General features: G+C 42.4%; 1 protein-coding gene across 1 annotated transcript; it reads left to right on the top strand.

Moving 5' to 3' along the window:
• Positions 1 to 602: 602 nt before the first annotated feature.
• On the top strand, positions 603 to 13,190 carry COMMD6 (COMM domain containing 6). Its single transcript, XM_090024292.1, has 7 exons — positions 603 to 710; positions 1,829 to 1,887; positions 2,511 to 2,576; positions 2,711 to 2,787; positions 5,079 to 5,247; positions 8,029 to 8,181; positions 12,478 to 13,190. The coding sequence occupies exons 1-7, from the start codon at positions 671 to 673 to the stop codon at positions 12,526 to 12,528; spliced, it is 615 nt and encodes a 204-aa protein (XP_089880418.1). The 5' UTR covers positions 603 to 670; the 3' UTR covers positions 12,529 to 13,190.
• Positions 13,191 to 14,559: the final 1,369 nt, after the last annotated feature.

The raw sequence follows: 14,559 nt of genomic DNA on the forward strand, positions 1-14,559 counted from the left end.
CAATCCCATCACAACCACAACACTCCAGCTGTATCCTACAGAGTGTGACATCTGCTAACTGTGGGTCATTTGATTCAATGCCTTGTAGGGAGGGCACTTTCAGGCTTTAACAAGTTTAAGTGTTATGAAGGTACTTTGGGTAGATGCCATGCCTTTTATTAGACCTACTAAATCTAATAAAAGATACCACATCTACTCAAAGCACCTTGCCTGCCTATGTCCTTAGAGCAACACAGCTACAACCATCTCTGCAAGGTTTATTAACAGTTTCATTAGCCTTAAGGTGGGAGTGGAAGAAAAACCCTGACGACTTGACAGAGCAAACACACTGTGGAAGGAAGCAGGGAGAGCCGCCCTTGTGACACCCCAGGCCCATCACTAGCGAGGCCAGAATACCGCGTCTCAGCATCACCTACCAGGGCACTAGCCTGGCGGAAGAAGGACAGGAAGGGAAGGAAAGAAACCTGGCCCTCGTCCTCCTTTTCCTTGCCCTTCTTCCAGTGAACTCCGGATTGAGCAACCAATGAAAGCTTGGGGCGGGCCAGAGCAATAGCTTCGCATCCAATAAGCGTGAAGCGCGGCGGAAGCCAAGAGGAGGTATGAGGGGGTGGGGCTGGTAGTGCTGGCTAACGAGGGTGGCTGCTGCTGGGAGCGGAAGCGCCGGGGGGAGATGGCTTCGGCGGTGCTCGCCAAGGCCCTGGAGCCTTTCGGTGACTTCGGGCGGGCGGGGGCTTGCTTATGGTGTCCGTCCTGGGGCGGGGGGCGTGTGTCCCTTCGTCCCCGGGTAGGGCAGAGGGGGGGTGTGCGCGTGCGTGCTTCCGTCCGTCCCGTGGAAGAAGGGTGCGTGTCCACTCGTCCTGTCCCAGGGTGTTTGTCCATGCCTTCCGGGGAGAGGGGAGGGCGTGTTCCCGCCTGTTCCTCTCAGGGCAGCGTGGGCGTGTGTCTGGGGGGCCGGAACAAGGGCAGAGGGGTTCGGAGTAGGATGTCTTGGGGCAGGTGGGGTGTGGGGAAGGGTATAATGGGGCATGTGGGATGGGGGGCTTTGGGGGTTGAATGCTCCTCCTTTCCTCCCTCCCTCCTTTGGTGCAGGGGTGTTTTGGACATGGAGTGCAGTGTGTGAGCTCCTTGCATTCCCTTTTGTACTTAAAGCCAAGATATTCTGGTTCCTTCCAATGGCACCTTCCTGGGGTGTCCTTTGTCAAGTATATCAAGTCCTCCTACTCTTGTGGCACCTTTCCGCGGGGATCCTGATAAGAGCCCTAAAGACCGCTGAAGCTGGCAGCTTGGGGGCACAGCATCCATCGGGGGATCTCCATCCTCTGAAGTTTCTAGCTCCAGAGCCATCTTTCTTGTGACGGGTGTGAGGAGATGTGTACATCTGTGTGTCCTGTGCGTAACAGCTTTTTGGGCTTGATGCAGAAGTGGACCATGAGATGATAATTGGTCGAAAAGGATTGGTCCCTTTTGGCTTGGAAAATCTTCGATCATGCCATTCAATTCTTGCTCAGAAAGCTGGAATTGGGTTACTTCAAGTGTCTTGTCTTGTTTTGGGGCACAACATGTGTGCATGAAATGTACCTATTCCCTCCCTTTTTTATACTCTTCTCCTTCAGTATATTTGTGTATAATAGTTTAGCAGACTGGCTGCTTGGACATTGTCACAGCGGATCAATTCTTTAGGCCTGTCAGAGCAGTGCCTTGTTATAGAGACGATGAGGTTGAAACCTTGCTTGAAGTTTTTTTTGTTTTTTGTGGCGTTTTTTGTTTCTTGTGGAGGAGCATTAACTGACTAATATTGATTGATTGATTTTATTATTCTTATTTTTAGATTTTGGCAATACAGCTGATACCATTAGATCAATACCACAAGACCTATTTGCAGAGCTAGTGAGTAATGTTTCTATCACTCGTTACCATGACTGCATCTGTTGTAAAGTTAAAGTGGGTTATGATGGAAACTCGTGCCAGCAGAGATACCATTACAGGGGAGTGCCCTGAACTCTGGCATAAGTGGACTAAACCTTTTCTTCAGTCAGGCTGAGTCCATTTAATGTTAATATTGCTATGGTTTTTTCTTGAATGGGGCATGCAGGGGCAGCTAGCTTGAAAAACCGTTGGCTTCTTATTGGTTTTATCTATGACATCTCTTACCTCTAGGAAAACTTATGCACCCTTATGGCTGTCAGTTGGAAATTACGCTAACAGAAGGCAGACCAGTAATTTGACTATATGTTCTTTTGCAATTTTGGTGGTATTTGTGTCATTTTAGCAGTAACCTCTTACTTTATATAGTCACCTCATCTCATTTAGTATACTCCATATATAACAGTTTAGTAGACTGCTTGCTTGTTCACTGTCACAGCTGACCAATATTTCAGGGAATCAAAGTGCTGAAATCTGGCTTTAGTTGCCTGCTCAGATGAAGATTGTTAATATGTTATTTTTTAAGTAACTATACTCGTCCTTGACTGCTGTTCATTTAACTCCTTTTTTTTTTTTTTTCTTTGTAGTGTGAGCAGATTATTCAGCATCTTTGTGGTAAGATCCCAGGTGTGAATACAGTAGAACTATGTCAGGTGAGTTCCAGCAGTAATGGCTGGTCATAGCCACTACACCAGTTTACATTAGGGTATACAATTTGTGCAGTGAACTGTAAAATGTGCTTTAAAGAATTGCTGTTTTGTAACTATTTTCTCATTCTTTTTACTAGAGATTTAGAACAGCTGGGATTGAACTGAATGTTGGTGACTTGGCAAAGGTAGTTAATGTTGTTTCCTTTTTATTCAGGTGAGTAAAAATCATGTCTCTGCCCTCTTCCAATCTCTCTCTCCTCTTTTTTTTTTTTAAGGTTGAGGGGTATAATATACAGTGAGTTAAGTTTGTGAGCTCTTTTGATTCCCTCATGTCTGTAAAACCAAGATATTCTGGCTCCTTTCAACCTTCAATTTTCCTTTATTTTTTTAATTAAACCATAAATCTGAATTGAGTAACTTTTTCACTTCAGCTAGTCTGTCTATAAAAATGTGGTGAATGTAGAAAGGAAGTCTTAATTGCTCCTTTTTGAGACTTTGTTTGCAAGTTTATAGCACTGTTTCACTTGACTACCTAAGATGTCAAAATGGAAGTTGTTAATGGAAACCTTTTTACTGCTTCATAGAAATAATAGAAAATTAGGGTTGGAAGGGACCTCAGAAGGGTTGGAAGTATAACCTCCCCTGCTCAAAGCAGGGCCATCCCCAGCTAAAGCATCCCAGCCAAAGCTGTGTTTTCTCCAAGGCTGGAGCTCCCACCACCTATCTGGGTAACCTGTTCCAGTGTTTTACTCGCCTCCTAGTGAGAAAATTCGTCCTAATATTTAACCTAAATTTCCCTTGCTGCAACCTGAGACCTTAGCTCCTTGTTCCATCTGCCACCACTGAGAGCAGTCTAACTCTGTCCTTTTTTTAACCCCCCTTCAGGTAGTTGAAGGCTGCTATTAAATACCCCCTCAGTCTTCTCTTTTCTAGACTAAATAAGCCCAGTTCCCTCAGCCTGTCCTCAGAAGTCATGTCCCCCAGCTCCCTCACCATTTTTGTTGCCTCCATGGACTCTCCAATTTGTCTACATCCTTTCTGTAGTAGGGGTCCTAAAACTGAACAAATTACTCCCAGATGTGGCCTCACCAGTGATGAATAGAGGGGAATAATCAGTTCCATGGACCTACTAGCAACACTCCTACCAATGCAGCCCAGTATGCCATTAGCCTTCATGGCAACAAGGGCACACTGCTGGTTCATATTATTGTCCACTGTAACCACTGGGTCCTTTTCTGAAGAGCTGCTGCCCAGCCTGTACTAGTGCATGGAATTGTTCCATCCTAAGTGCAGGACTTTGCACTTGTCCTTCTTGAACCTCATGAGATTTCTTTTGGCTCAATCCTCCAATTTATCTAGGTCACTCTGAATCTTAACCTTACCCGCCAGCATATATACTACTCCCCTCAGCTTGGTGTCATCTACGAACTTGCTGAAGGTTCACTCTATGCCATTTTCCAGGTTGTTGATGAAGACCTTGAACAAAACCAGCCCCAGGACCAACCTTGGGGCTCTCCACTTGATACCAGCTGCAAACTAGACATTGAGCCATTGATCACTAATCTCTGAGCCTGGTGCTTCAGCCAGTTTTCTATCCACCTTGCAGTCCATTCATCCAACCTGTGCTTCCTTAGCTTGCCTGTGAGAATCCTTGCTAAAATCAAGGTACATCACATCCGCTAGTCTCCCCACATCCACAGAGCTAGTCACTTTGTTATAGAAGACATCAGATTGGTCAGGTATGACTTCCTCTGGTGAATCCATGCTGACTGTTTGTTCCTAATCACCTTTTTCTCCTCCAAATGCTTAGAAATGGATTCCTTGAGGATCTGCTCCATGATTTAGTGTTTGAGATCATGGAAGAGGGCTGGCATGACTAATACCTAATAACTAATATATTGTTGGGTTTTATTCTTTTGTAGGATTGTCTTGTTGCGGGGTTTGTGTGCCTTGTTTTTCTCTCTTGCTCTGAATTTACTACATCTTTACTTGGGCATGTTATTTTATTTGACTCGGGTGAATTTTTAAACTAAGAACTCTTTGGGTCACTGCCTTCTATTTCTTAAACGGTCATAAATAAGACTATGATACCCAGTATTTATTATGCTGTTTGTGTGCATGCACACATACAGAGTGTTCAATAACCCTTTTTTAAGGTGCCATAGCTTAAAGGTTTCCATTAGCATTGTAGTTTCCTATGTGCTATACACAGCCAGAAAAACAGTGTCTCTGTCTGAATCTTGGGGAAACTAGGCATGTGCATTAGAGAACAAGATATGATCCTACTTGTTTGTATAAATATAAAATGTCCTAATGTAAGGGGTTTTTGGGGGGTGGGGGTAAATAATTTTTTTTTTTTTTTTTTAATTACAATATAGCTAGCAAAATACAAACTATAGATGGAGAGAGATGGTGGAAAGCCTTTTGCCCATCTGGAGTGAGAGACCAATCTCTTAATTTCTGAAACACAAAATTTTGATGTCTGTCTTTTGGATCTGTTTACAGCACAGCTGCCAAAAACAATGTCTCTGCAGAAGAACTCTCTGCCAACCTGAGCAGTACGGTCAATGTGCTGCCAAAACATGCAATTCAGGTCATTCGCCACATATGGAATGAGCAGGGTAAATCTATCAGTGTGTCAGAGGAAGCTAGAAATATGGCAACAGTGGGGCAGGTAATTAACTTAAAACTTTTGATTAACGTGAGCAGCATCTTAAATCAATTTTAAAATTACATTATGATTGATTTTAAATGTACAAAAATCAGAAAGTCATCTTCTTTTTAATAGATCAAGGTGAGTACCTAAGCATACCTTCCAAAATTAAAAAAGGGTCCCACAATTGTCTACCTCTGGAGTAACTTACAAGCGATGAAGATGACAAATTCAGCAATAGCAAAAAGACCTAATGCAGGAATCCGTTCTGGATCTTGTTTTCTGCTTTGTTTACCTAAGCATCTTTATTGAGCAAAAACAGCTGGCACATTCTGCTGGCAGCAGAAATTTTTATTTTTTCTGCCTGTGTCCAAACCAAACAGATAAGGCATGGTTTGCCCCATTAATCCCTGGTTTTAAAAGTGGAAGCTAGGATTGAATGCCCTTCAGTCATGTATATCTGCTAAAGATCATGCTACTAATTATTTCTTTGTTGCTGAACATGGCAGCCCCAGTATGTTTTTTTAACACTATTTTTCATTGTGAATAATAATATCAGTAAGACTTCAGTTCTTAGTAGTATGGTGAAGTTTTCAAAACTGACAAACCATAATCACAGTTACTCTGTTTTCACAGTAATTTTTTAACCACTTTTAGCTTAAATAGTTGAAATTTGACATCTATTGAGTTTACATTTCTCTGAGGGAATCCTTTATTTATTTATTTATTTTAAATTGTAATTTAGACATTCTTCAGTACTTGCAACTAGTAAACCAGGGAAAAAAAATGTTGTCTGGACAAGTGAAATTTAATGCCTGGCTACGGATCTATATTTAAATCCTTGTGGATCCCCAGATCCTTCCTGTGGTCTAAAATGAAATGCACTTGCCAATATTACAAAATAGAAAAGCAAATGGCTAATTCAGTACTGACCTGCTGAATTCCTCCTCTGCCTCTTGTTAAGCAGTAGTGTTTACATTGTACCTTAAGACTACGTACTTATGGTTATGAAGTACTCTGAAACAAAAATTTTGGACCAGTGTTTGTGTTTTTCCAGTTCCTTTTATTTAGGGGTTTGGAAGTAAAGAAGATTTTCTGATTTAGAGCTTCATGAAGATGGTGGCCTTGTGAAAGTTCTCCTGGATTCTTCTCCTCAGGAGTTGTACTTAGTTTGTGGGTGTTTTGGGGTTATCTTTCAAAAGACAATCCACAGAATTTCACTTCACTATTTTGCAAGTGTTTTTGGGGTTTTTTTGTTTGTTTTTTTTGTTTTTTTTTTTTTGCTGTGCTAAAACTTACCTTTCGTGTCTCTTCTTTGCTGTTTTAGCTGTTCTTGTATAACAACTCTCCATTTAGATATAGAGGGGCTGCTAATTAAGGTCAGATAACAGGGGTGTGCAAAGCTTCGGTTGCTGATTCAGTTCAGAGAAGATTCAGAGGCTGAATCACTGAATCCAAATTGAATCGGGAGACCAAAAAAAGCCTCTGAATTGATTCTTTCATGGGAACAGGAACTGAGCACTTCCAATTGCAGTGCTCTGGAGGAGAGACATCAAAACAGCACGTAATTCTCTGTCCGAAGACTTTCTGTCCCTTTTGTGAGCTGTTTGTGCCTGAGCACCGGGAAGGCTCCCTGCTGCAGGGTACCTTCCCTGCTGGTTTCATCCCACTGCGCCTTAATACACAACAAGTCACATGTCACAAGTTTTTTGAGATGCAGTTTCCTAGAAACCCCTGCACCTATCTCCTTGACACTTGGCAGGCTTCATGGCCTCATCAGGGGCTACTACCCCTACTGTTTTCATCCAAATCTGCAAAAAAAAAAAAAAAAAATGACACGGGTATTTCTGTGATTCTCTGTTATAGTCTATGGCCAAATCTCTCTGAATCAGCATTGAATCTTCCAAAGCCAATCTGGCCAAATTGATTCATACAATGGGCCAAATCAAATTACTGTCCTCCGAATCGGCCAAGTCTACATCTTAATGGAATATTTCCCTAGTCGCACAGGCCTAGCAGATGATTATAGTGTGATTCAGTAAAGGAACTAGTAGTGGGCGAGAGGGGTACCCACTCTGGTCATCAAGTTAGGAGGGACACCAGAATCATGCCCCCACCCCACAAAAGTCTGCACCATAGCAGCATACCCATACCAGGAACTTCAAAACAGTCCCCAGCTGCTGCTGCTTTTAAGAGCAGTAACTGAGGTGAGTAGAGCTTACACAGCAATGGGAGCAGCAGCTCAGGTTTTGATTGTATAGGAGTTCCTGGCATAAGTAAGATTTTTGCGTGCCGTGCTCTTGGAACCTGTACAACCCTCTGCCGATCCCCCACTTCTCCTGCAGGGTTTGCCTCGGGTGCCAACTCTTGTTTTGCCATGGGCATAATTGATTAGAAAGCTAAATGCTACATGTTAGAGACCTCGAGAAAATGAAGCTCATGTTTCTGCTTCTCTTAAATAATAGCTTTTGCATACAATGTATTCCCTTATAATTGAGGTAAGTTTTTACTTGATTGGCACTTATTATGGGAATTGTTGGCTTGATCTTTACACCATGTACCCTCCCTCTCTGCAAGCAAAAAAAAAGAGAAAAGAAAAGGAGACCTGTAGAGTTCTGTATTGAAACCAGAATATATTGCATAACATCTCCTTTTGTCTTTCTGTTTTTCTTGGTGGAATATAGTGCAGGCTCTAGCTATTCTGTTAAACTAATGTATTGCTGCTGATAGTATAGTGACAGTGGAATAGATTGGAAACTCGTGTTTTAAAATCTGTTCTGTTTTTTGTTTTTTTTTCTTCAGCTTATAGATATTCAGTGGAAATTGGGAATGGCAGTGAGCTCTGACAGCTGCAGGTCTCTTAAATACCCTTATGTTACAATGACACTAAAAGTGGCAGAGCCTTCTGGCCAGATAACAAGCAAGTCTTTTGAAATGACAATGCCACAGTTCCAGGTTTGTATTCTAGTTTCATAGAAGTGGGTCTCTTAAGAATATTTTGCTTAATAGAAATTGCAGTTAGGGAAATGTGCTTTTATTTTACTAATCTTCAAATTGGAAGAGGATGATTTGAATAACCACTTCTCCATACTTTTCTGACTAAAAATCAGTTGGCTTAAGATGTGGAACTTAATTACTCCTTTTTTGGAACTCTGGCCTATGAATTCCAAGCTAAAAAGTGATTTATCCCAAAGTAAACCACCTCCTGACAGTGAAGCAAAGAAACTTGTCCAAAATCACCCAGAAAATGGCTGGCTGAAGTGGGTGTAGAACCAAGTTCTTTGGAGTGTCAGTCAAGTGCTCTGATCATACTGCTTCCTGTGTTTGCTGTTGGTTCAGCCAAGTTTCTAGTATGTAAACAGTGATTTAGAAAGGTAATTATATAGTCCTGCATATCTAACCCCTAGGAGGTGTAAAAATAACACTTATCACCTAAGCACCAAGTCGTCATGTCAGTTAATAGTGAAAACTAACATTTGTGCTAGCTAAAGAAGAAACCTAGAAAATAAGAGTGACCACAGCTTCACACATACCCCAAACAAATAAACTGAGACACCCCATTTCTTTTATTTTTTAAGTGGTTAGGCCACAAAAATTGCGTTGTTGTGGAGATGTGAGGGAGGGATGTTTTAAAGCTGCTACTACAATAACTGGAAGTCGAGAGAAAGTCTTCTCTTCTGTGTAATTACTTAACAACAGCATGTGTGTGGCTGATTTTTATTGTGTTCTGCATAGTTAAGTAGTAGCAGTCACATTCTTTTCTTGGTTGTGTGGGTCTTCTACACAATCTCCAGAGCATAGAGTAATCTGGCTGGGGAAAAAAAGATCAAGGAGGCTTGGAACAGATGTAATAACTTTCCTTTGTTTAAAATGGGTCTTCACAGTGATTACTCTTCTACAGGTTCAAAAATGTAGACCCTTTATCTGGGTATCGTACACTGCCTTCTGTGGCACGTGTGGCCCTATTTGTAATGGCCATTAAAACAGTGGTATTAAAACTTTTTGAGCTGAGCCCCCACTTTGAACAATTGTATTTTTGTTCCCCTTATCCCAGAGGAGCAGTGCAGCCAGGCACAGGGTATCCCATATCCTAGCAGTCGGCTTGGCTTGGCTTGGTGGGGCGGGCTGCACCCCCCATAGCTCCTGTGCCTCTTGCCTTAGCCCCACTGTGGCTCTGTGCTGCGTGCCCACTGTTCTGGGCTTCCAGAGGTGTAGTAGACCCCTGGCGGAGCCTGCTTTGGTCTCCCTGCCCTCACATCATCCCCCCCCCCCAAGGCTGCAGTGGTGTTGGCTCCTTGCAGACTTTTGGCCCACACCCCTCTTTTGGTTACATCCCCACCCACAACATTCCTTCATGCCCCCCAAGGGGGCTCTCCCCACATTTTGAAAACCTTTAAAGGGATATTTGTATCCTGGTTTCCTAGTTCGTAGCAATACTGATATTGGTAGACTTTCTGAAATGTTCTGTGGGTGTGGAGTACCCCACTGTTGCCATTACTCTTTGTGTGGTCATACCATGCCAGTTGCGTAATGGGGGCAGGGGTGATAATAGAGGCAACCATCCCAGGTGCCCACTTGGGGGCCAAAAAGGCAGTTGCAAACTGGAAGTTGCCGCTTCCTCTTTGCCTCAGGAACTATGACATATGCTGCTGTACCATTCCTACATACCAGTCCAGTGATACTATTTACTTTGATCATCAGCAGCTGTCTTTTGGTCTCTAATCATTTTGCCCACCTGTGAATTTTTAGTGTTTTGCTTCTCTGACTCTAAGGCCCATTGCAGTATACCCCTCCAGTTAATTGTGTCTTGAAGTGTAACCTGGCAACACATTCAAGTGATTAATAGCACAGTAAAAAGAGGAAACCAGCCAGAAAGTTATTACATACAACGTATCGCATATTACATACAACTTTATCGCCAGTTGATATCATGCCTTAACCTAAATGTGGCTAGTGGTATCTCTGTGGCCAACAGTCAGCTGACTGTCCTTGTGCTCTGGACTGCACTGGGCATCCCATGTGCAGTCCCCATCCTGCTGATGATCAGCTGATTGGGAGCGCTCTGTGATAAGCCACAGAGCACTCCCAATCTACCAATCATCAGCTGGCTCCAGAGACTGCACAGAGGCTCAAACTGGCCTGCAGGTCCTAGGAGCCAGTCATTAATTAACTATGTGTGAGGTGCGTTACCAGCACAGGGGGAACTCAGGATAACGATGCTGGACTCTCCCTATAGTAGCCAATAGGATTCCCAATCCCAAAATTACATCTTCTGCCATGAATCTTGCACATGATTAGAGGTCTGGAGAGCAGGTCATATGAGGAGAGACTGAAAGACATGGGACCATTTAGCCTGAAGGAAAAAACTTAGAGGGGACTTGGTGTACTTATAGACTGCCACCCCTTATATACATCAGGGCCTGGGGGAGCACTTGTTCACCCAGGCACCCCAGGGGAAGACAAGAACCAATGGCTAGAGGCTGTTTGCAGATCACTTCGGATTAGACATAAGGAGAAACTTCTTTACGATTCGAGGACCATGGATCTGGAACCGATTTCCCTCCGAGGTGGAACAATTGCCTACCCTGGAGAACTATATTAAAAAAAAAAAAAAAATCTTGATGTGCACCTCGCTGGAGTCATCTGACCCCAGCAGTCTTACCTGCCCAAGTGCAGGGGGGCTGGACCTGATGAAGTCCCTTCCTGTCCCTAACATCTATGAATCAACATATGTGAATCTATGAATGTGTGGCATGGCAGGAGGCGGGATTGTTGGGATCGCAGATTGGTTCCCATTGTGCCTTCAGATGAACGTTTGTCAGTGACGTAGTGATGTAATGAGGCTAATGAACATTTTATTTTGAAACTAGGCTTCTATATGCCCAAAGGTAGATTCTTTACTGAAAGAAACAGAAAAGCGTAAGGTAACTACTATTTTTTCTGAAATGTTAGAATAGGGGGTGGGCAATTCCTTTGAGTGGTGGGCCACTTACCAAGTTTTGGCAAGCTGTTGAGATCTTCATGGTTAACCCTGTCCCTTGACAGATACCCTGCCCCTGGTTGCCATCTTGGGACTGAAAGTCTCACCCCCTAACTCCTGACCTTTGCCACCAGAAGTCCTTCCCCTTGCCCCTAAAAATACTCCTTTCAGCAAGGGATTTTGCTGTCTCGGAACCATAAAAATACCAAATTTATATTCTAAAAAGCAAATGTCTAAAACATTCTTTAATTTGATTTCAAAAAATATTTTTGTCTTGGTTTACATGCGTTTGTGTAGCGTACGTGGAGGTGATTGCACAATGGCTTAAAATGAAGTCTTACTCTTACATATTGTGGAGGGGGGTGCATGTGTTGGGTATAGGTGTGTCGGGGGGTGGATAGGTGTTGGTGTATATGGGGGTGTGGGTGGGTATGGGGTTTGTTGGAGGGGACTGTGTGCAGGAGGGTGGCTGAGGTATGTGAGGCAGTGGGGGTCTGTGTGTATGGCAGTGCGATGAGGGGGTGCAAGTGCAAGAGTGAAACACAGTACATGTATAAGGTGGGGCGGGGGGAGGACTTGTGCCGCACACACACACCAGCATAGGCCCCGTGCTCCCACCATACAGCCATTAGCCATGTGGTGCCGGAGAAGTGCGGGGGCAGGAAAGCAGGGAAATGGCTGGGGTGGGACAGGGGTGGGCTGCCTGAGTCCTGCTGACTGCTCCCCCTGCCTCCTGTCATCTTTGACAGGCAGCCAGGAGCAGATAAATATTTTCTAAACTTTCTAGGAGCCCCACAGGCTGGATAGAATGGCCTGGCAGGCCAGATTTTGCCCACCCCTGTGTTTTAGAATATGTAAGTTCTCAGTATCTTCTGGAAACCATGTAATGTATCATTGCCTGGTTTAACTACTTCAAGAAATGGACTCTGCATACTAGATGCCCAAAGTGTTTCTACTCCTAGCTTGACATACGTTCATGTACCGCACCCACCGAAAAGTTAGTCTTAAAGCACATTTTCCAACTTTTCAGAACATTTTCTTTTCCTGACAAACCTACACAAATAAGGTATGAGGCCATGTAGCGTTATTAGTGACAGTAACAAAAGGCCGACTAGTACAAAACATGCTGCAAAAGAATGATTATTGCAAAGAACTGGGGGGATGGTTATGGGTAAAAAAAACTCAGACAAGAAGTAGTGTTAACTTGATTATTTAAACTACAGTGCATGTTCTTATGTAGCTAAAATTAACATTAACTTTTCCTTTTCCAGAATTTTTTCAGGCAGTTCAAAGAAATGGCATCTGTTCTTGAGACAGTTTGAACATAATACTGTTTAAATACTTAGACTTCAAACATGCTTTACCTGATCTAAATAAGCCTTTCTATCCTGCACAAGGAATAAAATGTCCGTATGTAAATGAGGTATGTATTCTTATGGTCTCATCAAATAATACTTTCTGATACTATCTTTAAAGAAAGAATAGTCTCAAAGTTGCTTCACTTTCAGACATTTTGGAGAAAAACTAGCAGGAGCTAGCTCTTGGAGGGATGCAGTCTGTATAAAGCAAACTCTGTTAATTTTGGCAGAAGATCATTCTGCACAGCTAGACATGTAATGGTTCAGGTTTTTCCTACAATTCAACAGCGGAAGCTATGCATATAACTACAATGTGGCAACACCCATGAAAATGTTAACTTCGCAGAGATTACTGCTAGAAGTGTAAACCTCAGGTCTACAATTTTCTGTTTTAAAACTGTCATGATGCATTTGGCGTGTACATAGTATCAATTCTGCTGTTAGCTATGCTGAATACATAAAATCAAATACAACAAGCATATTGTTAACCCTAAAGAACAGTTTTGTCACTTAATTAATCTTCCAAATATGTTCACAGCTGGTTCGCATTCCCTTTCACTAACTGTTGGAGGACATTTGAAAATGTATCAATAAAAGTATTAATATTATTTCTGCATTAAATTTTATATCAGATATTTGCCTTACTTTTATTCTCTGAGCTGGAAAATTTCAGATTTTTTTTTTTTTTGGAGTTTCAGAATAAAAAATACAACTTTTAATGTGAGCATAACCTAGAAGTGCCACTGCTAAGAGTCTACCAGACCATTTGACCAACGCTATTTTTGTTTTGGTAGCAGGAATACACAGGATTATGCAACTTTCAGAGAATGGGTTTCCTGAGCAGACAGTAAGAAGATTCTGACTTAATGGCCAATTTAATCAAGGGCAAGAATAAATTCAAATTGGATTTATTTTACCCTGTCTTCTCTCTCTTTCTAGGTTATCATACAATCAGAATAGAACTGATATGGAAGATTAGTAATATCTCAATACATTGAGACCTAATGTAAACCACATACAATGCACTGCTACATACCATGTAGTATGCTGCTGGTAGTTCTGTTGTATTGGATACCACTGGTGCAGTGGGGTGAGATGCACAAGCTGAAGAATGAATGGATGAAGCTGGCTAAAGTTTAGGTTTATTGACGCCCAAGCAATGGTGATGTGTTGGGGAAACTAACTGTGGGGAAGGTGGAGGAAACAGGCCTAAACATCTTTAGCCTCCAGAGTGAGAGGGTGTAGCCATCTTCTTGACTCAGTTTGTCTAAACTACTTTTGTCAATCTTAGAAGCTACTTTTATAAATTTGAGTAATTACACCAACATGTACCTTTCAATGTAGAATCAGCTGGAAGAGTCTGTTTTCTTTCTGACTTTGCTTCCGTCATCTCTGCCTTTTGCGTCAAGACAAGATGGCTGCAAAACACTTCATATGGGCATGCTTTGAACCACTCAGATTCAGAGTAGGACAAAAATGAGTCTTCCTGATTTGAGTATTATGCAGAAGTCCTAGCATTTATTCTCAGAATTGTACTGGATTGCAGATGAATCGCAAGGTACTAAGTCTGACATCCTGACAGGTGGCTTGGGTTTTGTCATATAGCCAAGGAATAGCCTGCTTCTGCTTTTGTTGAGGTCAGTAGAGGTTCTTGAGTGCGAAGTCCTTGAGGTGAAAATAAAAGGGAACTACTTGCAGGAATCTGAATGTCTGGCCTCGGGTATATTCTTTACCTTAGTTTGCCAGACCCTTGGTTTCTTAACTTCCTGGGCATACTATAGAGAGGGGCAGGGTAGATTCACATTTTGCAGACTAAATCTGAGATGTTTAAGCTTTTGTACACAGGAAGGTGGTTGACAAAGTATCGTGATTATCTGAAAGATCTCTCACTCTATAGAGCACAACAAAAAATAGTTGACTAGAATCTTTTATTTCATTTTAATTTTTGTTTTAAGGGTTTTGGAATGTGCTTGTAGAAGTTCCTTCAGGCTTTCT

Source organism: Crocodylus siamensis, chromosome 1, assembly GCF_052110815.1.
Source record: "Crocodylus siamensis isolate JL-2025a chromosome 1, ASM5211081v1, whole genome shotgun sequence".
Taxonomy (NCBI): Eukaryota; Metazoa; Chordata; order Crocodylia; family Crocodylidae; genus Crocodylus; species Crocodylus siamensis.